The sequence below is a fragment of the Drosophila willistoni genome (assembly GCF_018902025.1).
Source record: "Drosophila willistoni isolate 14030-0811.24 chromosome XR unlocalized genomic scaffold, UCI_dwil_1.1 Seg144, whole genome shotgun sequence".
In the NCBI taxonomy this organism is placed as follows: domain Eukaryota; kingdom Metazoa; phylum Arthropoda; class Insecta; order Diptera; family Drosophilidae; genus Drosophila; species Drosophila willistoni.
In genome coordinates, this window is record NW_025814057.1 from 2637008 (window position 1) to 2659509 (window position 22502).

At 39.6% G+C, this 22502-nt stretch overlaps 5 protein-coding genes and 1 long non-coding RNA gene across 8 annotated transcripts in view; 3 read left to right on the forward strand and 3 right to left on the reverse strand.

Moving 5' to 3' along the window:
- LOC124460725 overlaps positions 1-4361 on the reverse strand; it is a 30773-nt gene extending 26412 nt beyond the window's left edge. The window contains exon 1 of the long non-coding RNA XR_006954741.1: positions 3866-4361. This is a non-coding gene — a long non-coding RNA (uncharacterized LOC124460725). The remainder of the gene's footprint in view (positions 1-3865) is intronic.
- A 191-nt stretch (positions 4362-4552) lies between these two features.
- On the reverse strand, positions 4553-8059 carry LOC6639017 (DNA repair protein Rev1). The gene is made up of 6 exons (XM_002062352.3): positions 7941-8059; positions 6511-7874; positions 6170-6452; positions 5677-6100; positions 4800-5616; positions 4553-4735 (listed from the first exon to the last, which is right to left on the reverse strand). The coding sequence occupies exons 1-6, from the start codon at positions 7968-7970 to the stop codon at positions 4585-4587; spliced, it is 3069 nt and encodes a 1022-aa protein (XP_002062388.1). The 5' UTR covers positions 7971-8059; the 3' UTR covers positions 4553-4584.
- A 105-nt stretch (positions 8060-8164) lies between these two features.
- LOC6639016 (mediator of RNA polymerase II transcription subunit 30) lies at positions 8165-9228 on the forward strand. The gene has a single exon (XM_002062351.4). The coding sequence runs from the start codon at positions 8232-8234 to the stop codon at positions 9138-9140; it is 909 nt and encodes a 302-aa protein (XP_002062387.2). The 5' UTR covers positions 8165-8231; the 3' UTR covers positions 9141-9228.
- A 72-nt stretch (positions 9229-9300) lies between these two features.
- On the forward strand, positions 9301-10910 carry LOC6639015 (tax1-binding protein 3 homolog). The gene is made up of 3 exons (XM_002062350.4): positions 9301-9485; positions 9631-9759; positions 9925-10910. The coding sequence occupies exons 1-3, from the start codon at positions 9432-9434 to the stop codon at positions 10111-10113; spliced, it is 372 nt and encodes a 123-aa protein (XP_002062386.1). The 5' UTR covers positions 9301-9431; the 3' UTR covers positions 10114-10910.
- A 687-nt stretch (positions 10911-11597) lies between these two features.
- On the reverse strand, positions 11598-14830 carry LOC6639014 (UDP-glucose 4-epimerase). The gene is made up of 4 exons (XM_002062349.4): positions 13706-14830; positions 13266-13544; positions 12474-12764; positions 11598-12406 (listed from the first exon to the last, which is right to left on the reverse strand). Exons 2-4 carry the CDS (start codon positions 13506-13508, stop codon positions 11885-11887), a joined length of 1056 nt encoding a protein of 351 aa, XP_002062385.1. The 5' UTR covers positions 13509-13544; positions 13706-14830; the 3' UTR covers positions 11598-11884.
- A 111-nt stretch (positions 14831-14941) lies between these two features.
- LOC6638961 (uncharacterized Golgi apparatus membrane protein-like protein CG5021) lies at positions 14942-16363 on the forward strand. 3 transcript variants are annotated; one of them, XM_023178713.2, is made up of 4 exons: positions 14942-15106; positions 15271-15353; positions 15433-15667; positions 15730-16363. In XM_023178713.2, the coding sequence occupies exons 1-4, from the start codon at positions 15083-15085 to the stop codon at positions 16060-16062; spliced, it is 675 nt and encodes a 224-aa protein (XP_023034481.1). In that variant the 5' UTR covers positions 14942-15082; the 3' UTR covers positions 16063-16363. The 3 variants fall into 3 exon arrangements, with proteins under 3 accessions (XP_023034481.1, XP_023034487.1, XP_015034515.1); XM_023178719.2 differs by having other exon boundaries at positions 15745-16363; XM_015179029.3 differs by having other exon boundaries at positions 14942-15097.
- Positions 16364-22502: the final 6139 nt, after the last annotated feature.

Consider the following 22502-nt stretch of genomic DNA (forward strand, 5'->3'; position numbering starts at 1 on the left):
GCCAAGATTTATGTGGCCATAAAGGCGATTAGAGAACCAAGCGAAACGTCAAAAGACAAAATGCGCCAGCAGCTGAAACTGAAGCCAATGTTTGGTCCAAGTCCAGTTTGCACTTTACACGGTTTTTTAATTTATTTCTGACGCTTCGATTGGCGGCATTCTAATGGCAAGTGCAGGCGACGACGACGACGACGACGACGACGCCACCACGCCAACTCGGCGGCATAATTCACGGATGTGTGGATATGGATATGGATGTCGATGGTAATGTTGTTGTTGTTGCTGCTGCTGCTGCTGCTGTTGCCACTGGCGGCGTTCACACTTCACACCAATTGCCAATTTGCATATTTTTGGCATACGTAATGCGGATTGCTTGCAAGTTGCAACCAGCAAACAGCAACAACAAGCAACAAGCAACAAGCATGGCGCATAAATCAGCATCTGCGTCGGCGAATTTTCGGCTCGTTTCTTTATCGCCCGCCTGCATCTTTGACTGGCAATTCATCTCACACTCATTTCCATTCGTTTTGTATTTGCACAAATAATTAATTCTATTTGCACATGCGAATATTGCGCATACGCCGTGTATATAGAAACTGATTTAGAGATGGGCATTCTAGTATGAGACCATAAAAGGATTCCATTTGAGTTTTTCCTAAGAACAACATTTGATTAGAATATCAGTGAAGATTTTGTCATTTATGGCTAGTTAAGTGTTATGGGGCAATCTCACCTCACGCTGTCATCTATGGATTTTTATGAATTGTCTATAGTTGACAGGGAGAAACGCCCCATTTGAAATTGCTCTCACTTCATGTGGGTGTTGCAGATAAAGTCGAGGGTTTTAGGAGTTTTAAAGTTTGAAGTATTCAGCTTGTCGTCTATGTCTGAGTCGGCTATTGATGCTGTTGATGTATTTTGACTTGTGCATTGATTTACGGCCAGCGCTTGCCGAGCGGCAATTTGTTTGGCTGCCAGACGAAGCCAAGGCCAGTCGCAAATTAACGCGGCAGTCGCCACATAACTTGCCGTACGCATAAAACATGTTAAGTAATCAATTGCTGGCAGCAAACAGCAGCAGCAACAGCAACAGCATAGATGATCCCACTCCAACAGAGTTTCTCAGAGTCTCAGACCTGAACTCGGACTCAGACCTCGAGAGGAGTGGGCCCAAGTGTTCATTGCCAATGCCAACGCCAATCGGCAGTTGTTATTATTGTTGTTGTTGTTGTTGTTGTCTCAGCATTTTTAAGGGCTTCAAACACGTGCAAGAAAGATGCTGCTGTTGCTACACTGGCAACAACTTCAAAAGTATCCTGCGGCATAATGCGCGCTTAATAAACCATGAATCACTGTCCAAGAGGAGGCTGTCAGAGGCAACGATGCGACGGGCAGCAACGACGACGGCGACGGCGACGACGGCGACGACTAAGGCGACTGCGACTACAGACGGAGCAACATTGATTTTGTCACGACGCAAACACTTTAAAGGCAATTGCTGAAGTGCTTTGCTCTGCTCTTCTTCTCTCTTCTCTGCTGTCCAGTCGTCGTGTCCAGTAAATGATGTGCGCATGTGATAAAGGGCCCGCAAACGAGCCCACAACCAAGACCCAAGTTCAACTACAACTCCAACTCCAAGTGCAAGTCCGAGTGCGAGTCCGAGTCCCCGTTCAAGTCCAAGTCCAAGTCCAGTCCCTGTGTTTTGCTTTGCCGTTGTCGCTATTTGAGTGGCATAAAAAACGGCTTGCACTTGGGCTTGAGCGCTCCCCCATTCCCATTTCCACCACCCGCTTCTCTCTTCCTGTATTTCTGGCCGCTTAGTGGGGGCTATCAACATTCTCAGGTGCGCCTGAGCGGCCTTTGTTTTTGGCCCTGACCATTGGGCAATGCTAAAGTTTTGTCAGCTACTTACTCAGCTGGCCCAAAAATTGTCTCTATCCTACACAGAAAGAAATGTCCATCAAAGATCGATTCGAAATGAAAAGTAAAATTGAATGCCATCCATTAAAAATCCAATTGACATCGATTTGGTTTAGAAGCAATTATTATCAGTTCCAATACCACAAGGGATTTGTAAAGCAATCTTTAGTCCTTGAAATTTTCTCACAGTGCCTTCTTGTTGGTGTTGGTTTTTTATTGGCCAACCCTAAGCTCCACATTGAGCTAGTTAAGTTGTTAGCTGAGCCTCAGGGAACGGAATTGGGTATGTAACCACAGCAATAGCTAGTCCCTCATCGCGTTTGCAGTTGTTGTCGGTTTCTGCTGCTGGTTGTTGTCGTTGCCGTTGCCGTTGCCGTTGCAGTGCCCCATCCCACTTTGCAGTCCCAAGCCAGGTCCGGGCATCATTAATCAGCTTGGGTTCATCAGCGGCAACATGGTTCATTAGCTTTGGTTAGTTGCGGTTGCTCCTGCTGCTGTTGCTGCCGCTGTTGCTGCTGCTGTTGCCGTGCTCTTTTGGCGGCCTGCTGCAGACGATTCTAATCATAAGGCACCGCACTAGGTACGAGTACGACTACGGGTTTGGCTATGGCTGCTACTACTACCCGTCACCGTTGCCGTCGCTCGCCAAGTTAATTGGCTAGAAGTTCTTTTGCATAGATGCAGCAACTTCAACCTCAACTTCAACTATACCTTTTTGGCGGCAAATTCTGAATTAGCCAGCAACGTCTGCTCCTGCTGCTGCTGCTGCTAAAGTTGTTGCTGTCGTCTGTTGCTGGCTTATTTGGCAGCGACAACAAACAACTAACGTAACCCATTATTATCAACATCAAATCCCGCTGCTTACCTGCAGCATTGCCTCGTGTTGAGGCTTTATGCATATTTACCATACATGTGACTAAGGTTCGTTTTCTGTTTGCCTTTGTAGTTGGCCTAGGGCTTTGGCCAGTGATCTTGTCGATCTTGAGTCACGTCTGATAATGTTGACAGTTTCCAGCCGCTTAGCCAGCTACTGTTAGGTTCTGCATATGCTCCTAACAAGCTGCAAAATCTAAGCGTGGGAAAAGCCACACGTACTTGAACTTACCTGCAAAATATATAGAATGGCAATAGGTAAATGATAAGTAACAATTCATAGCTATACGAAATTAATTTGGGGGCTATCAAGAATGTCTGTCAATCCCTGTAGTCCCTCCACCACCCTCTATGCCCACACGTTTGCCTCATTGCGCCACCCTGTTGACAAATTCTGTTGGCAACCATTTGGTTACTGCCAACAAGTCTATCAAGACCTGACGACATTTGCCTCCTATCTGTTGTAGCCAGCTTGCAGCCTGGTGGGCCACTTTAGTGTTGTAACTATTTCGCCAGCTACCGTGTTGCGCGGACAGGACAGGCAGGACAGCTCAACACAGAGAAGAACGGGGACAGGATGTATAAAATTTATGAGACAACGACGCCTTTTGCTCACATAATTAAATCAGACAAAGCGCAACTCATGTAAATCCAGATTCAGAATACAAGAACTGAAGCTGGGACCAGCCCACAGCGACACTATTATAGTCGGGGCAGGCATCACCGGATGCTGCACAAGAAATGCAGCTTGACTATTTTTAATTACCAGGCAAAGGCAACAGCTGGTGGGGCAGAAATTTAAGTTGAAGCAGCTGCCATGCCAAAACGTTTGAGGTGGGGCGATGGGTTGATGGGGGGAGGAGGGTTACAGCCTGGCGTTGTAATTGTTATGCTTTGTCAAGTGGGAGCTCTGCGATTGGAAGATAGTAGAGGGGCTTTGGAGGGGGGCTGAATAGGCATGCGAATGCGAATCAATTACATATTACAGCCGCGCACTCAATCCCAGAGTCCAGTCCAAGTCAAAGTCGCTGCGATTAACTGCAGTGACTTTATAGAATTGTTCAACACTAACCTGTTCGGACGCCGCTTTCATTAAAGTGCAAATTATGACTTGCCAGTTCCGCCAGGTGTTGTGGCCGCCTGGCCTATTTGTCTTTTAGTATATAGTTTGGCATCGATGGGGGGAAGAAAGGGAGCCGCGCCGAGCCCACTGGGGCGTTTAAGCTGCTCACTAAATCGTGTTCGTTCCTGCTTGCCTGCTTGGTTATGGCCGCCTCCCAGCAGTGCCCTTTTTAGTATAAAGTTATCAACACCATCATCGTCGTCGTCTCACCAATGTCTTCCAGTGGCACCACCAACGGCATGCAGGCAGGCAGGCAGCAGCCTCAGTTGCAGCATTAATTGCTACTCTGCGGCTTTTTGAATTGCAAATAAATTTTCTGCCTTTTTCTCTTTCAGATATCTCTTTTGTTTACATCCGAATTGTTATTAATAAAAAACAAAACGAAAAATACCTCTCAAAAGCTTATACACTTATACATACATACATATAAATTGCATTCGAAATTATAAACAGTTCGGCGCAATAAATATGGGTTTTTTGGGAAGGTAGAATAGCGGGCTCACTTTCTTATTAGATAATACCGGCAAAATTATTGTTTGAACTTTATAACGGCACTGGGGAAATATTATTATTTAAAATCCTGAAACTACGTGACATTTTGTGTGAATGCAATTCTGTTGAAAGAGAAAAATCGGCTGGTATTTTGTTTTCGTTTATTTTTCCTTTTATCACAAAGCACCACACAGAGAGCATTTTATGGTCTCGGGAAGATAAAGGCTATGACCCGTAATGTTCCGCATCAACTCCTGGATGTCCATTTCGATGTAATTGTAAGCCAGATGCCAGTCGCAGGAACGGCTGCGTTTCGTTTTAATAAGCCTGCAGTTATAGAGAACAATAAAAAAAAGGCTGAATGGGAGTAATGATTTACTTAATGGCTTACCAGCAGAAATATTTCATCACTTCGTAGACGCGATGCACATTATCAGCTTTAACCAAATCACAGATTTGCTCATGCATTATATTGACATCGGTTGGCTTGGGAATGACTTCATTGTTCACCCAATTGGCAAACATTGTCTTGTAGTTACGATTGAGAAGTCCAGGTGGCGTAGTCGGCGAATGGGGAGGAGTTGTCGGTGCAGACGGCACAACAGTCTCACCATTGTCGGTTTTCAAATCGATTGGGATGTCCTCAGATTGATGTGAAGGGCAGGCGGCGGCCACTTCCTTTCGTTTGGCACGCTTCAGCTCTTTGGCCCGAGCCGCCTTGGATGTGGATGGTAATAGATCACTGGTAGTCAAGGGACTGAGGGTCAGATCTGGCAACAAACTTCGCATTTTTATTGACGGCGGTGTAGATGGCGGTGTCGGTGACCGCGTGCGTTTTTTTAAGTTTCTCCCCTCTTGTATTGGATCTTTATTGGCCATACAAAGATATTCCTCCTTAAAAGCCAGAACCTCTCGACGTAAATCTTCCGGAAGTTGAGCCAAAACCTCCGGATCAAATTGAGCATCGTCAGGGTTCGCCACTGGGGCTGATGGAGCCACAATAGGTTCAACTGAAGCGACTTGGAGGGTCACCTCTCGACTCATAGACTTAGATGTAGCCGCAGCGTTTTTTAACATATTCAGTACATTAACTCCTTGCTTAACTTTAGGTTTGGTTTCCTCCTTTGGCAGTTCTTTTTTCTCCTTTTCCTTCGGACGGTGGTGTGTCTCCTGGCATTCGGTAATCGCAAGCTTCTCAGCCTGATTGTCTGTGGACCAATTAATAAATAATTAGTTAGCCTTCAATATAATTTTACATGTTTGCTTACCTTTTTTCTTTTCGGAGATTTTGGAAAACATTTGCTTCAGCACATTCTCCCCTTTCATTTCGGTTGGGTCCTCCAATTTATTTAAATGGATGCCAACGCCGCGCAGCTCATTTGATGGCAAATTAGATTGCTTCAGTAAGCTGAGAACCTGATCGGTTATAATATTTACATCAGCAGTTCCTGTTCTCAGCAGTGCAGATTTGGTCCATACATCGCATACACCGTGACCCATAAATTTGGATGTTTCAATGGGAGCTTCAGCCGCTCGGACCATTAACTTCAGGGTGATGGATTTTGTAGTCCGCTTCACTTCTTTGAGTCGCGTGTGTACCTCGATGCTAAGCTGACGCAGAAACTTTTCGCATTCGCTGGTTTTGGTGAATCGGATGCCGTAGTTAACTTCGGCAGAAAGGGATTTACGTTGCTTTTAAAATAAAGACAAAGATAGAATTGTAATACAAATGTTATAATATGTGTATTATGAAAGGTTCACCTGTTCATAGGCCAAAGGGCGGGGATCAATACCGCGGCAATTCTGATGCAGAGTTTGGGCCATTTTTTTACCCAGCACCGTCTCTAACTGCTCTACACTTATTTTCTGCACATCGCCACAATTGTTCAGTCCTGCCTGTTTGAGCTTATGACTTATGCTGCTGCCAACGCCTGGCAAGGATTCTAAGGCTGTTGGAGCCATATAGGACAGGATATCACCGTCGGGATTCAGTAAAAACTGGCCATTTGGCTTGGCTTCTTTGGTGGCCATACGGCTCAACAATCTGCGAAATAGAATGAAAATGTTATGACATCTAACGAAACATTTTATTTGGCACTTACTTGTTGGCCCCAACACCCGCTGAACAGGGACATCCCGTCTTCGATCGCACCTCCTCTCTAAGGTGACCCACGAACTCCATTACATCCACTTGCAATTCCGATACTAAATCCGTCAACTCCACAAACATCTCGTCACAACTGACGGCCTCTATGTTTAATGTATATTGCGCTACAGTGTCATACAAAGCATTGGCCACCTCTCGGTAACCGTCAAAATCATAGGGAATCGTCTTCAGTTCTGGGCATAGTTCTAAAGCTCGGCCCACAAACATGCCGTTGCGTATGCCCTTGGCGCGCGCCTCATAGCTGCAGGACGCAATCTCTGAGAGCGACATCTTCTTTTCAAAGCCAGTGCGCACCTTATCCGCTCGGATATTGTCATGCAGAAGGTGCTCGAAGCGCTGAGCGAATAGCTCCTGTTCGGCTTGACGATCGGCCTGGGGATGTACAGGCACATCGGTGGCAGCATTACCTCCCTTCGAGTGAGTCACAGCCACCGGCTGGCCGCGCAATTCGGGGTGCAACCGTAGACCCACAGAGACAAAGAAACAGTCCATATCAATGTGCATAACATATCGATTGGATGAGATCTCCTGTTTACATTGCAACGTAGAGCGTAATTCAGCACGTTTTGGAAATGGCTTGTCACCATGGGTTTTGCGAAGAGTGCATACATGTTCCTTGAAGCCCGCGCCCAGTGTGGCGATATGGTGCAGACGTGAGTTTTTATAGAACTCACCAAGAAACGCTGGATCGACAGCGGTGAGTGCTGGTTGGTTAATTGATGTGGCCGACAAATTATTTATTTTTGTGGCCAAAGATTCTTTTTGGGGTGAAACAACTGCGGCTGCCTGCTGCAGTTCTTTAAGTATACCACCCAGATCCTCTTCTACTTTCTCTACTGGTACAGACGGTAGGTTATCGGGAACGGAGACTGGGCATTCTGGAATGGGCTTTGGATCTTCGTCGTCATGCTTTGCTTTGTCTTTGCCTTTGCCGAAATTGAGTCTCGGCTGTGTTGTCTTTTGATTCGTATACAGCAAATATGGCTTGTAGTCCAGCACCCGGGACTTGGCTACGCAATCTACCACCCACTGGGCACTGATTATTTTCGTCGTGTCCATGTTGCGCACCTTGACATCGGGCAAGTTGGAGGCAATGATGAAATTCGTATGCGAGCGTTCATAATGGTGATAAATGCCGCCGTGCACCATCATAATGCGCTTCAGTTCATCCGCCGAAGGATCGGTTCGGCCATTAACGAAAATTGAAATGCCGGCAAATAGATTTGATTTACGAAAGGGATCGCTGGCGGCTGCGAATTGCTCTTCAAGTTTTGATTTTTTCGCTTCGAAGTAACCGCCCTGAAAGCAAAAATGCGCAGTTGACGATTAGGAGAAATCTTTTTTCCATGTAATAAAAAGACTTACCCATTCTGCAAATCCATTGTCCTCGGCCATTTTTAAGATTCATTTAACTTTTTATATTCAACTTTTAAATTGTATGATTTTCGTTGTGTGCCTATCGATAGATTAAGAGATGACAAACGTGTGGCGCTCAGTAGCCGAAAAAGTTACTAACTGATAGTGTTGGTAAATTTCTATATGGCGATGCCAGAAAGGTGTTGTTGACAAAAATTTTTTTTGTCTGGCAGCATTCGTCACTATTTTTTTTTTGTTGCTCGTAAAAGGGTCTTTCCACCCGGTTTATGTTTTAAAACTATGAACATGTGGAAGTACGGGCAAAATCAAGGCAATCAAGGAACTGGAGTCGGTGGGGCACCAAATATGATGGGTGTCGGAGGCTTCATGCAAGGAGGTATGCAGCAAATGCACATGTCGCCTCAACATCAACAGCAACAACAAATGAACATGATGGGAGCACCGGGAGGCATGCAAATGAATCCCAATGCTGGTGGCCCGCCCGGTCTAATGCCTGGAATGTCACCGCAGCACCAAATGCAACAGCAGCAACAAATGATGCAAGTGCCAATGTCCATAGGATTAGGCCCACAACAGACGCCGCAGCATGGCGTTGGCGTCGGAGTGGGAGTAGGTGTGGGGTTGGGCAGTGGTCCCCAACCTCACCAACAGCAGCAAACGAACTCTCAACAGCAACAACACAATTCAGTGACAGGTGCCGCCGCTGGTGGTGGCGGTAACAATGTGCTTGCCATTCCTCAGCCAAATCCGCACAAGGAAATAAACATAGTGCAGCTTTCCCGCCTTGGCCAGGAGACTGTGCAGGACATAGCTTCGCGCTTCCAGGAAGTCTTTGCCTCTCTTAAAAACATCCAGCCCACCTCACATCGCGACAACAACACAGAAAAGAAGGTGCAGGAATATTTTCGCACAATTCGTTTGCTCTTCAAGCGAGTTAGAATCATTTATGAGAAGTGCAATGATGCAGGCATGGATTACATGAATGCTGAGACTCTCATCCCCTACAAGGATGAGGCAGATGTGTGCAAGGAGCCTTCACAGTGTGACGAGTATCGCAAAGTGCTGCAGGAGAACCAAGAGCTAATCGAGACGGTGAAACTGAAGAATCGCCAATTGCGCGAAATTATCGACAGAACACGAATCATTATATGGGAGATAAACACCATGTTGGCCATGCGGCGCTCTTAGTTAATAAATATACATATATGTAAAGAAAAACTATATAAATAATTCCATAATTGTTTCAATAAAGTAGAATATTTATAACAATGATTAATTTTTTGTCTGTTAATTCCACCAAAAAAAAATCACTGTTCAGTTTCACATTTACCAACACTTTTAATCAATCAGCCAACAAGAGGAAGAAGAAGAGCGTTTTGTTGTAAAGCGACGGCACAGAAGGAATTCAGAACTTGTTAACCAAAATAATAAATCATTTACTCTAAATTTACGACAAAGTAATACTAAATAGCTGCAATAATGGCGAAAATGGCATTTCAACATCAGGCTGGCACGGCCATGGAATGTTTAAGCGTAAGTTGTGGGTGTAGATAAGACGCATCACCCTTTTTTGGTCTCAGTGTGTGTCGTGTGTGTGTGTGTGTGTGTGTGCGTGTATGTTTTATAAAACTGGGTCGAAACAATTTTGCCGACTTTTACTATTGTTATCCCAATATAGATACCAATAACGCTGCACAAGGAAAAGGATTATGACCAAGAAGGACGAGAAATCCTGAAATGTGGCTTTAAAATTGGAGGCGGTATTGACCAGGACTATAAGAAGAGTCCACAAGGCTACACGGACTATGTGAGTAAACATCACATCATAGGTTCCAACAAAAATGATTATGTATATTCAGTCGAATGTAAAGGGGCAGACTCTACCTTTTCTATATACTTCCCTGCTGAATATTTGATTAGTATCATCAAAATTGAATATGTATGTTGACTCTCCTTTTTTCTCTTCATCTAGGGCATTTACGTCACTGAAGTGCACGAAGGAAGTCCTGCTGCCCGGGCGGGTCTGCGCATTCATGATAAAATACTGCAATGTAATGGCTATGACTTCACAATGGTCACCCATAAAAAGGCCGTTAGTTATATTAGGAAAAACCCGATCCTTAATATGTTGGTGGCACGCAAAGGCGTCACTTCCACATAGATGGAAAAAGGATTAACGGAATTGAGCCGGACCTCTATGGGAAGCAGGAGAAGCTTATTAACTAAATCGACTATACTGCCTCTCACACTTTAACTTTCTTTGCTCTAAGGATCTCTTCAAAACTCCGAATACTTACAATTAGATATATAATATAAATATAAATACATAGCTCATACTTACATATACATTTATAGACATACATACATACCTAACTTATGCATATCGCACAACATACACACATATATATATATAGAGAGAGAGATACATACCATTTGTTTATGTATGTATATGTAGCACTTAGCAATGCTTCTTGTTAAATTCAATTTCTTTGCCTTGGTTTTAAGTAGCCATTCTCCCCCTAGGTTGTTATATTGTATGTGCTGCTCATCAGTTGCCAAGACACCGTCGTAAACAAGATGCCAAAACCGTACAGCGAAAAACTTGACCATAAACAGATAGTACTACTTTGTAGAAATTGCCAGAATTGATATCTATTAATATATAAACAATTTTTGTACAGCTTTTGTACTTTTATACATAGCAAGTATATACATAGATACATACATTCACACACACACATGCAATAAGTGTGTTCCACTATCGCCACCCACAGAAGCATTCCAAAATGAAAATGAGGCAAAAACAAAGAAAGAAATGATAAAAGAAAAACCATCGCAAAAGTTGTTAAGACACTCACATAATACTTACATACATAAATCAATATATACTACTTGTGATAAATGCCGTTAATTGTGCAGAAGAGATGTGTATACAAAATACATTTTTTAAGTTTTTAATTGCGTTTTTAAATGTTAAATTGCATTGAATAAATGTTTGCCTAGATAAAAAATCTATCGTTTTCTTTCACTCACTTCCATCACAGCAAGCTACATACATATGTATGTACACATATGGAAAGGAATACCAATATAAAAGGAAAACATAAACGATAATACGTTTATGCTCCATTCATTTCATAATGAACACCTCAAAACGAATCCACAAATAGTTATCCATCAAAATAGAAGGACTACAAGTATGTAAAACTGTTGAGTTACGACTATATGTATATAAAAAAAAACCTTTGTGTCTGAAAATTAGAAAAAGATTACAAGTTAGATCGATCGTTAACTATGGATGTTTTTTATAATAAAGTTTTCGTTATTTGTCAAGTGATCATATTGCGAAATATTTCTTACTTGATTTGTCGGGTTGGTTACAACAAATGTTGACCTTGAATTCAACCTTCATTTACACATTGTGTGCCAATTGTGTTTTGCCGAGAGTTAATGATTCATATTGGAACGCTAATGGGAAATTCTGATGTAAGCATCAGAACAGCGTTAAATTCGAATAAATATCCCACATATTGACGTACATTCCGGTTTCTGTTTCATTTGTTTTTGTTTTGTTTTGTTTTGTTTTAATTACAAATTACTTTGGGTTCACGTACAAATACATATATTATACATTCAAAACATACATTAATTTTCCATAACTTTTATTCTATCTCTCTCGCGTTTAAATAAACAATTTGCACTTAAATTTGTTTCACAAAAAAAATATACAAACACAAATAGGTAACTAGATGTGAAACACATTCGCTAATTAGATAAATATAGTAGTAATTGAAATTGGAAAAGCGAGCGAGCGAGCGAGCGAGGAACTTGCACACAAATAACCGATAATAACAGAGCTCAGATAGATTATAAAGAAGTAGATGGAGGCAAGAGACACAACTAAATTTTACATATGGAGGAGTCTTTGGCGACTATTTGTTGGCATAGCCATTGGGATTTTGGCTCTGCCAACGCCACGTATCCTCGCACATCTTGTCAATGCCTCGGGTGGCCTTCCAGCCCAATTTCTGCTCCGCCAGCTGGGCATCTGCATAACAGGTGGCCACATCGCCAGACCGACGATCGACCAAATTGTAATTGACTTTCTTACCGGAGGCTTTCTCGAACGCATGCACCATATCAAGTACGGAGTAGCCAACGCCAGTGCCCAGATTATAGGCAAAGAAACCGGTCTCAGCAATGTTACGCAACTTGTCCAGGGCTTTCACATGACCCTCGGCTAGATCCACTATATGTATGTAATCGCGTACACCAGTGCCATCCTTGGTGGGAAAGTCACTGCCATAGACATTTAAATGCGATCGACGTCCGACGGCCACTTGGGCAATGTATGGCATCAGATTGTTGGGCTCTCCATTGGGGTCTTCGCCAATGCGTCCGCTAATGTGGGCACCCACAGGATTGAAATAACGCAGTGAGACGACTGCCCAGCGCTAAAAAAATCCCAAAGAAAGAACAAAAGTTAATAGGCATAATCAAAAGTGAAGAGTGTATTCTCACCTTGTCTGACTTGCATAAATCCTTGAGGATTTCCTCTGTAAAATATTTGGTTTTGCCGTAGGGCGATGTGCAATTACCAGTTGGATGCTCCTCGGTTACGGGTAGAGACTTTGGTTCACCGTAAACTGTTGCACTCGAACTGTAGACAAATTTGAATACATTGTTGTCGGCCATGGCCTCCAGCAGGACATTTGTTCCAGTCATATTGTTGTGGTAATATTGCAATGGAATGCGACAGGATTCTCCAACAGCTTTAAGGGCAGCAAAGTGGGCAACCATATCGATTTTATGCTGCAATATTGTCAATAGAATAACATAGCAATTATTATCTTATGAGAACTCTTCGAAGAAAGTGTTCTGTGGTGTGTGTGTGTGTCCCTTTCCCCCATCCATCATGCATTGCTTATCTAAGTGTGTCAATTCTAGAGTGCCTGGCCTGCGTGGAGTCAATTGCAGTCGGTCTACGTGTTCAAGCAAAGCTGTCGATGTGGATGCCAGCACACCAAGTTATGTGACCTCGGTGCGTGTGGTCATGCGTCAGGGTCGTCCGACGGAAGTGTGCGGCACTTGAATCAACAAATACCACCACAGAGAGAGAAAGAGAATGAGGGTAATAATAACGAAATGTGGAGGAGATGGAGGGAGTTTTGACTGAAAGTGGGTTTCGGTATACAAACATTGCTTGCTGATAACAATAATTGCTATGGAAAATTTAAGATAAGAATGATTGAATGTACTCAACGCCTATTCCCAGTATCCAATTGGAATTTTTTGCTGACGTCCGCTACTAACCTCCTGAAATACAGCCCGCACTTGATCACGATCCGTGATGTCCACCCGATAGAAATTGACCTTCTTGCCAGTGATCTCCTGCACACGACTCAATGCCTCCGGCAGCTTGGAGGCCCCACTGCTGTAGGCATTGCATAAATTATCCATACAGATGACATTGTAGCCAGCGTCAAGCATCTCCAGAACTGTGTGTGAACCAATGTAGCCAGCTCCACCGGTAACCAGGACAGTGGGTGGTGCCATTTTGATTGGTCTTCTTTTTGGTTTGGCTTGGTAGATCTAGAAAGTGAAAATTAGGCCAACTCAAGCAAAATTCTTATTGACGTCATCAAAAATTTCAACACGCGCAACAGCAAAATGCCGATCCACCAATCGAGTCGCAAGTGTGCGAAATAACGGCATTTGCCTACGTGTTTTTGTCTATCAACTGTCAGACTCACCTGTGTGTATAAGCCGCTGCTTCTGCTGCTGCTGCTGCTGGTGACCCCCTCTCTGAATCACTAAAAACGTTAAATAACTCCAATACCCTTGGAAATCCAAGTTGTTGTGTTTTTTTTTAGTATTTAAAAACAAAAAAAAAACACGCACAATTTAGTCGTTCCGACTGCTGAGGCTGCTGCTGGCTGATGATATTTATGGGCAAAGATCGCTGACCGCTCTGTGCGTCGGATAGTGCGGAGCTTCTTCAATCTGTGTGTGGTGCTAACCAGTTTCTTGCACTTGTCGTTTGCTGTTCGCGGTTTGCCTTGCCTCGCCTCGTCTCGTTAATCGTTCATTCATTGAATTGTATACCTTCTTCCTACTTGGCAATTTTTTTTTTTTATGTACACGTATACGTCGTAGTACGTATACGTCTGTTGTGCTGGGCGGTTCACTGGAAACTGATTTCGATAATGATGATTGTTTGTTTCGCTCTCCCCCAAAAGGCCCCCAGAAATACAAAGCCCAAGAATTCTGCAGCCAGTGGCAGAGCGTCGTGCCTTATCAGCTGCAACTTGGAAGCGACGTCAACGCCGCAGCTACTCAATGTCAACTTGACCAAAGCGACAACATATGTATATACATATGTCGATGTCAGTTGTTGTTGTTTATGTGGCCTGGCTGCAAGTTATTTTGTATTTTGGCCTTGTTTATGCATTCTTATCAGCCGCAAGGTAAACCTTTTCAACTGCGATTGTGGCTTAAAAGATCACATCAAGAGTATGCGCGCTCTCATTCTCTCTTCTTTTTTTGCCAAACTACATTGGTACAAAGCATCTTCAAAACATTCCGCTTTTGCAGCAAAACAAGACAAAAGTTTGATACATTAAACGTTCTATTGAAATTGATTCATTAAATTAAACCTATGCATGTAAATTAAGTATAAATTTGTTTCTGTTAGGACTGTTGGTACCTTGCATTTAATAAGTGTTTATGAATTAAGTTAACCGTAATATGAGGTAATTAATAGATATTGTTAAATATTAAGTTATATGTGTCCAGAGATCAGGTGTGTTTCACCGTGATTGCTAGCCGTTCGTTTTTAATGGAGTTATATTATGTATATATGGAAATATGCACGAGAATTTTTTCGGCACTGTGTGCGCACAGCTGTGTGTTCATGAAACGTTACCCAACATTGGTATGCCGGATTAGAGTTGCCGTATGCACACAGTTATCGTTTGAAGTGCGATAGCGATATACAGGCTACGCAGGCAAAGGAAAACAACAACAACAACGACTCTGCTAGAAAATGCATTAAGAAATTGTTTGCGTTTAGCCTAATAATTTATTTAACCTAGTTAAAAAGATAGTCAAACCCAAAGCACAATATAAGTATGACATCTGCAACGGTAAGAAATGTATGTATTGCCAAACTAACACCTAACACGCAGTAAGACAACAACAAGCTAAAATCTGCCACCTACTAAGACAACGCGTCAAGAAGCGCAAGAAAAGAGCATTATAGTCTAGGAGAATTGTTATCAATGGACATTACTCACTACTTATTTATGCATTTGCGCAGGTGCCACTGCTGGACGATGACACGATACCCTTTGGCGAGGAGGACGAGATGCGCGATCCCGGTGTTGCAGCCAAGAAATACACGTAAGCTAAATACAATTTTACCCCAATCACACTATATGTATGTATGTATATATCATTTCGGGATTTGCTCCATTGATAGGCATCCGTATGTTACCTTCTTCCATTTGTTCTTCCGTGGAGCTGCCATTGCCATTTACATGTTCTGCGGCTGGTTTAGCGAGTCCTTCATCACAAGTTTCGTATTCGTGGTGCTCTTCCTATCGGCGGACTTCTGGACTGTGAAGAATATATCCGGTAGACTATTAGTCGGTCTGCGGTGGTGGAACTACGTCGACGACGACGGCAAATCGCATTGGGTCTTCGAGTCGAAAAATGTGAGTTAAAAGCAATTACCAATTTTGAATTAAATTGACGATCATCTGCTAAACAAACGTAGTCTGAATCCTACCAGAGCCGCATCAACAAGCATGAGCAGCGCATTTTCTGGCTGGGACTGATACTGTGCCCGGTGTTCTGGAGCCTCTTCTTTCTGGTGGCACTATTTAGTTTAAAGTTCAAATGGTTGCTTCTAGTTATGATTGCCATAGCTCTGAATGCCGCCAATCTCTATGGATACATCAAATGCAGCTATGGCACTGGCAAGGATTTGAATAGTGCTGCCACAGACTTTGTAAAGACACAGCTCTTCAAGAATGCCGTCGACATGATGACAAAGCAAAGTGCAGCAGCTCCACCACCAACTAATGTGCGTCCAACGGGTGTTGTTTAAACATCAGGAAGGAATGCTGCCTGCCTGCCTGCCCGCCCGTCTGCCTAACACGAAAACAAAAGTCAGCTTGCCAAACATTTAGCTGCAGCGCATTCCAAAGAGTATTTGATGCTAACATTAGGACAAGATCTGAATGACAGGGTGTGGAGGTGTCGTCCTCGTCGTCGGCCTGTCATCATAACTATCTGTGTAACATATGTAAAACTTAATTTAGCCATACTGCAATCTATCATAAATTTTCTTACTCTTACGTTAATAAAACTACGTGCATACTTATGTGTGTGTGAACTGGACAGTTAAACGATTCTTGTGCTTTCAGTTAATTGAAAAAACGTCGCTTATCTGGAAAAACGTAATCATAAGTTACTTTCTTACCGCAAATGACTCACAAAGTATACGGGGAATAGCGATTTCAGTATCAGGTTGTTGTGTACATTAAAACTGATCCAGGGATTCTCTTCCTATGAATTAAATTTGATTTATCGGTTCATAATTATTTTGCAGTGATGAGGATCTCGGATAGGCATTTTAGGTTCTCTCCCTTTATTTCATCAGTTCTCAGCTCGTGGGTGTATGTTTGTATGTGTGTGTGTGTGTGTGTCAATGTGTCTGTGTGTGTATATTGTAGTTTTCTGTTTTTTTATACATACTTTTTTATGCATTACAAATTTCACTCTTAAGATTAGAAGAAAATAAAGTATACGACAGTACATTTTGTTGGTTTGTTTTTTTTTTTTTTGTTTTGGTTGTTTCTCAGTGTTTTGTATTTTTTTTTTCTTTTTATTTTATTTTATTTATATGTATGCCATATTACACATTGAATTATGTTTAATTGATTTTTTTTTTGTTGTTTTCTTTCGTTTTTCTTGTTGTTCTGCGCATAGAGTGGAGTTGTGTTGGTTTGAGGGGGGGGGGAGGGAGGGAGGGGGCGGGTTTGTGGGTATGATATTGTAAGTTACAGTTAGTTTATAGGTATAATCATATGCAATTTGTTTTTCACATTATAAACCATATTTTTGTTTTCACTTTACAGTTATCAATTTTGGTACAATTACAATGATTACTTTTTTTGTGTATATATATTTTATTATATATACCCCATATATATACATATATATTTATATATATACACATGCATATGTATATACGTATATATATATGTATATATATATACATAATTCAATTATTATGCATATTACATAGATTAGTTTACTTTTTTCTTGTTTCTTTTTTTTTTTGTTTAACAGACGTTTTTCTTGTTTTTATTTTGTAATGCCTATAGTGATAACAATGTGTTGGTGTGATTGTGTGTGTGTGTGTGTGGATGTGTGTTGGTGTGCGTGTGCGTAAGCATTTTTTAATAACAGAAAATTATATTGAAATGTATATACACATATATTGTATGTCCATATAAAAATAAAATATAGAAACAACGCAATGAATTTTTTATTATCTTCTTCATAGACAAAAAAAAAAAAAAAAAAAATTAGGAGAAAAATAAACAAGTAAAAATTATGATTTCTACTAAAATAGTTAAATAGTGTGTCCTTCATTCCTCCCTCCTTCACAAGATGTCCCCCCGAATATGCTTTTAAAGTTTAATTCTATAGCTAACACTTGTAGGGGGCAAAATTAATGGCAGTGGAAATGAGACGAAAGAAGCAAAAGGCGACGAGAGAACATATTTCAATTTTTCATATAGAATTTTGTGGTGGCTAATGAAATGGATTCCCATATTAGGAACCCCTTCGTTAGTTTTATTATTAATATATATAAGTCACTTAACATTTCCATGAAAACGATATAGGGATATATAAATATATATATGTATTTGTATATGTACATTTCGATATACATTTAGGTTAAGCTTTTGTCTTGTTGTATTTGATTTGAAGATAATAAGAGTGGGAATAAAATTAGGCGAGATAATCGCTTAAGTTTAAATTAAGAGGAGATAGGGAGAGAAAATAGATGAAATGAATCAATGAATTGTTCTCAAATTCCACATTTGCAGTGTTAAAGCGTTCAATAACAATTGAAATACATAAAAACGAACTTGTCAAAATTGGCGCAATCTTTGGAATTCGAAAAAAGAAAGAAAAGAAAAAAAATAGAGAAATAAACTTTTTTCACTAAGCAGCTAAGGGGAAAATCAATGGGTAATTTTCTTAAATATTTATCTTAGAATGCTGCCATCATTGAGACTTAACAAAAGAAAAAAAAACTAAAAAATTAAAACAAATAAATAAACGTTCAACTTTATCCGATTTTTGATCGGTTTACAACAATTTATAGAATATGCTCAGAATAAGCTAGCAGCACGTCATGTGTTAAGAAATATTGGAAAAATGATATGAAAAAGTCTCGTTACGATATGGAAAATATAGGATGGGAGATTTTTCTCTACAAGATTTATATATATATATGTATATATACATATATATATGTATGCTCTCTATATACTAAGATTTATCATCGTTTCATTTTCATAAGATTATTTACATTGGTATTTTTGCCTCTTAAACACTTTTACAGGCAGAAGAGGTGTATTTCACAGGATCAAGGATTCATTATTAGTCTGCTGGCTGCGGGGTTAACTTAGGGAGCTCTCTCTTTTTCTTGTGAAGGCATCCTTTTGTTGTTGTTGTTGTGTGAGTGTTTTTAGTTAATAATAAATAATATATATATATATATCTATGTGTGTGTGTGTGTGTGTGTAATTGGAAATCTATGACTGTTTGACAATTTATAATAATGAACAAACAAATAAAAAAAAAAAAGGGAATATTTAACAACATGCAACTTCAAGTTTTAGCTGTTTTTTGTTTTTGTTTCGTTTTGTTTTGTTTTGTTAACGTTTATGAGTAGATTTGAGTGTGGAAGTGTGTTTCTGTGTGGGTCTTGGGGTTCAGGGTGTCTGCATAATTATTATAATTATTATTATTCTTATTATTCGTAATATAACAAGGTGTCATATGCGCACTGCTTTTACTGCTGCTGCTGCTGCTGCGGCGGCGGCGGCGGCGGCTGCGGTTTTTGCTTAAACATACAAAATAAATAACTTAAGAACTGAGGTTTTACACAATAACAATTTAATTTAATTTCCTTTTGTTTTGTTTTTAGGTTTTGTTTTTTTGTAATTGTCTTAAAATTATTTAACATCAACAATGTTCTTTTTCATTTATTTCGTTTACTTTTCTCATTTTGTTTCACTAACTCTCTCCGTTATCCTGTTCGTCCATTCTAATGTTGAAAACAAAAACCTAGGCAAACCTCCCCTTTCTCCTCTGCTCGCTCTTTGGCGCATCTCCCTTGGGTCACCCATCCATTTCAATTGTTTATTCGTCTTCTTCTCCATTCCCTTTCCAATTCCCTTTGCCCTTTGTTTGTTTTATTTGTTGTTTGTTTGTCTGTCTGTCGCTTTACAATTGATTTTGATTTGTCATCAATTGCATAAATATCACATTGCAATGTTGCGTTTTCCACTTGCTCCTGCTCCTTGTCTATATAACGTTCGTTTTTGTTTTTAAATTGTATTTCATTTCATTTCATTTGTATGGGGATGGATGGAAGAAAACAAGAGGTTTGCCTAGGTTAGTTTTTCATTTTTCTCTTCACTCTCTTTCTCTATCATTTTTGCATTCATCATCACTCCTATAAAGCAGTCCAAGTCGTCCAAGTGTGAGCACAAAAAACCATTTGAGAACTTTTCAAAACAAATATTTATGTATGTATGTATGTGTACCTATGCGTATGTGCAAATGTGTAAATGAGTGTTGTGTGGGTGTGTGTGTGTGTGTGTGAGGGGGGGCGAGATGAATGCATACAACTAATAACTAGAGGCTTTTAACTTTAAACTTACACTTCGTTCTCTTCGTCTACTTAGTGTTGGTTTTTGTTGTTGCTGTTGCGTATACAGGCGAAGAGGGAGGAGTGAGTAAGTGGTTTAAGGGGGCGTGGCAAGAATGGTTGGTAAATTTCGTTGAATAGCTTGCAGAGCTGGGCAATCAGTTAATTCAATTTGTGCATCTAAGTATTAAATTCAAGACCAAAATAAAAATATAATTAAAGAATTTCAAAGGATCAAGGTTATCTATTGATTATATCCCAGTTGTTTCTCTCTGGTCCCAGTGTTTGGATAATCAATGGTTTTACCACTCATCTAGTCGAGACCCCACCCCTCTCCAGACACTTGTCATCCTCGTTGGCCTTGGAGATTTAAATCTGATTTGTTGGCCTAATTAATTGTCAACAGCAACAACAATCCTACATCTAACAACTGTACAACTTGTATGTTTGTATGTGTGTGTGTGTGTGAGTGTGTGTGTGTGTGAGTGTGTGTTTTTTTATATAGATATATATATATTATGTATTTAGTATAGGCACTTATAGCATATTCGATTGTTTTCATAGAAACAAAAATCTATATATATATATATATATATTTATATATACCTAATTTTTAGTTTTTAAAAATGTTTTTTTTTTTCTTTCTTTCTTTCTTTTTTTGTCGTTTTTTCTTTTATAATATTTCCTCATTCTCTGTATTCCTTACTCATTTTGGTTGGAAGTCTTGCTCAGGGTTTGATTTTTTTTGATTTCTCTGTGTTTCGGATTGTTGTTTGAGAACTTTTGCTTTGCTGCCTTGGAAGTAATGAAAAGGATCGGTCGTAGGCGTTTAGCAAGTACAAGTTCTTTAAATCATATATAGGTAAATATATGTATATACAGAAATATAGGTATATACATATATGCATGAATGAATGAAAGAAATAAACGAAACAAAAATATATATGTAAGAAGTATGGATAAAAATTTGCAAAGGACATGTAAATGAGTATGCATGTGGGTTTGTGTGTGAGTGTGTGTGTGTGTGTGGGTGAATATCTCTCTCGCTCTCTATAATGCATATCTAAACTGTTTTCACTTATAGACTACAATAGGTTTTCTTTCTTTTTTCTTCTAGTTTTCATTTCATTTAATTTCATGTTCATATTTTTTTTTTTTTGTTGATTTGTTGTTTTCATCTTTATCGTTTTTTCTTGGTTGTTTGTTTTGTTTTTGTTTTATCGTGCCATCGCCCTTACAGTCTACTTCAGAATATAATCAACATATTTCTTCTTTCTGTGCCGATTTGGCTTAAGATTAAGTTTTAAATTTACAGTTTTTTCTTACACTTTGTATTAAATTATGAATTTATCTTTTGTTTTTTAACTCTGTTTAATTTACTGTCGTTCTTTTGTCATCGTTTTGTGCGTGGAAACCAAAACATAACAAATTTAAAAACTAAAAACGATTAAAATTATATGCATATATACATGTTCAAAGATATATGTATATATGTACATATATGAATGAAAAACACCAAGAATTATCATCATATTAAAAATTATGATAAATGAGCATCTTCAATAATTAAAATAAATGAATTTTCAATGGGGAGAAAAAAAGAGGCTAAAATAGAGAGTAGGGGAAGGAAGTAGGAGAAGCGATTTCTAGTTTCAAATATAAAATATATACATATATATAAATATATATATATGTATATGTTATTCGTTTAAATGCCTATGTGTCGTTTGTGTAAAACAGAAAAAACCCTCTTAGAATTTCATATACGCTTCTTTTCTTGTTTGTGTGTTTATGGCACCTTTGTAACTGCATGTGTATGTGTGTGTGTGTGTGTGTGTGTGTGTGTGTTCGTCGTGTGTGAATGTTGAAATTACATATAGACAGAAATATGCATAACAATTTAGATAGTAGTAGTTTCGTTTTTTTGTTTTTTTTTTTAGTTTTTGTTTCTTGTCCTACGCGTTTTTTTGTGTTTTGTTTTATAAAGATTAGTAGTATTTTTGTTTTTTTTTTTCTTAGCAATGCATAGGTTTTCTTTTGTTATAAACTTTTCCATTTCATTTTGGTTTTGTTAGTTTGTTTGTAGTTGTTGAAATACATATGAAACCATCAAACTGAGAGAAATTGCTTTTATGTAGGAAAAAATGCAATTTGTAAAATGTAAGTATTTCTCCTTGATACGATTTTAACGATACGATATACATATATAAATATGAAATTAAGGATATACTCAGGCGTGTGTGTGTGTGTTTGTTTGTTTGTTTGTGTTTGTTTCTGGGTCTAAGTACAAAAATCCCCATTAAATAAACAATATCGAAAATAATATCTGATAAAATGAAAAAAAAAAATAAATTTTAAGAAAAAGAAAACAAAGAGAGTAATGAAAAAAAAAAGATAAGAAGAACCACCCTAATTCTTGTGGACTAGCGACTATAGCCGATATATACGATACATATATACATATATATATGCTATATATATACTTCATTCTCTATAATATAGATGCTGTATATGTGTACTTTTTTTTCGTTTGTTTCGTTTTTTTTGTTTGTTTGTTTTTTTGTTTTGGCCATTAATATTAAAAATTATTA

Excerpts from the sequence above, each read along its gene's own strand:
- LOC6639017 (XM_002062352.3), bottom strand. The coding sequence starts at position 7,970 with ATGGCCGAGGACAATGGATTTGCAGAATGG. Across the intron at positions 7,875-7,940 it reads ACAATGGATTTGCAGAATGG|GGCGGTTACTTCGAAGCGAA; the intron begins GTAAGTCTTTTT and ends TTTTGCTTTCAG. Across the intron at positions 4,736-4,799 it reads GTGATGAAATATTTCTGCTG|GCTTATTAAAACGAAACGCA; the intron begins GTAAGCCATTAA and ends CTATAACTGCAG.
- LOC6638961 (XM_023178713.2), top strand. The coding sequence starts at position 15,083 with ATGACATCTGCAACGGTAAGAAAT. Across the intron at positions 15,354-15,432 it reads GTTGCAGCCAAGAAATACAC|GCATCCGTATGTTACCTTCT; the intron begins GTAAGCTAAATA and ends CTCCATTGATAG. Across the intron at positions 15,668-15,729 it reads GGGTCTTCGAGTCGAAAAAT|TCTGAATCCTACCAGAGCCG; the intron begins GTGAGTTAAAAG and ends AAACAAACGTAG.
- LOC6639015 (XM_002062350.4), top strand. The coding sequence starts at position 9,432 with ATGGCGAAAATGGCATTTCAACATCAGGCTGGCACGGCCATGGAATGT. Across the intron at positions 9,486-9,630 it reads CGGCCATGGAATGTTTAAGC|ATACCAATAACGCTGCACAA; the intron begins GTAAGTTGTGGG and ends ATCCCAATATAG. Across the intron at positions 9,760-9,924 it reads CACAAGGCTACACGGACTAT|GGCATTTACGTCACTGAAGT; the intron begins GTGAGTAAACAT and ends CTCTTCATCTAG.
- LOC6639016 (XM_002062351.4), top strand. The coding sequence starts at position 8,232 with ATGAACATGTGGAAGTACGGGCAAAATCAAGGCAATCAAGGAACTGGA.
- LOC6639014 (XM_002062349.4), bottom strand. The coding sequence starts at position 13,508 with ATGGCACCACCCACTGTCCTGGTTACCGGTGGAGCTGGCTACATTGGT. Across the intron at positions 12,765-13,265 it reads TGCGGGCTGTATTTCAGGAG|CATAAAATCGATATGGTTGC; the intron begins GTTAGTAGCGGA and ends ACAATATTGCAG. Across the intron at positions 12,407-12,473 it reads ATTTATGCAAGTCAGACAAG|CGCTGGGCAGTCGTCTCACT; the intron begins GTGAGAATACAC and ends GGATTTTTTTAG.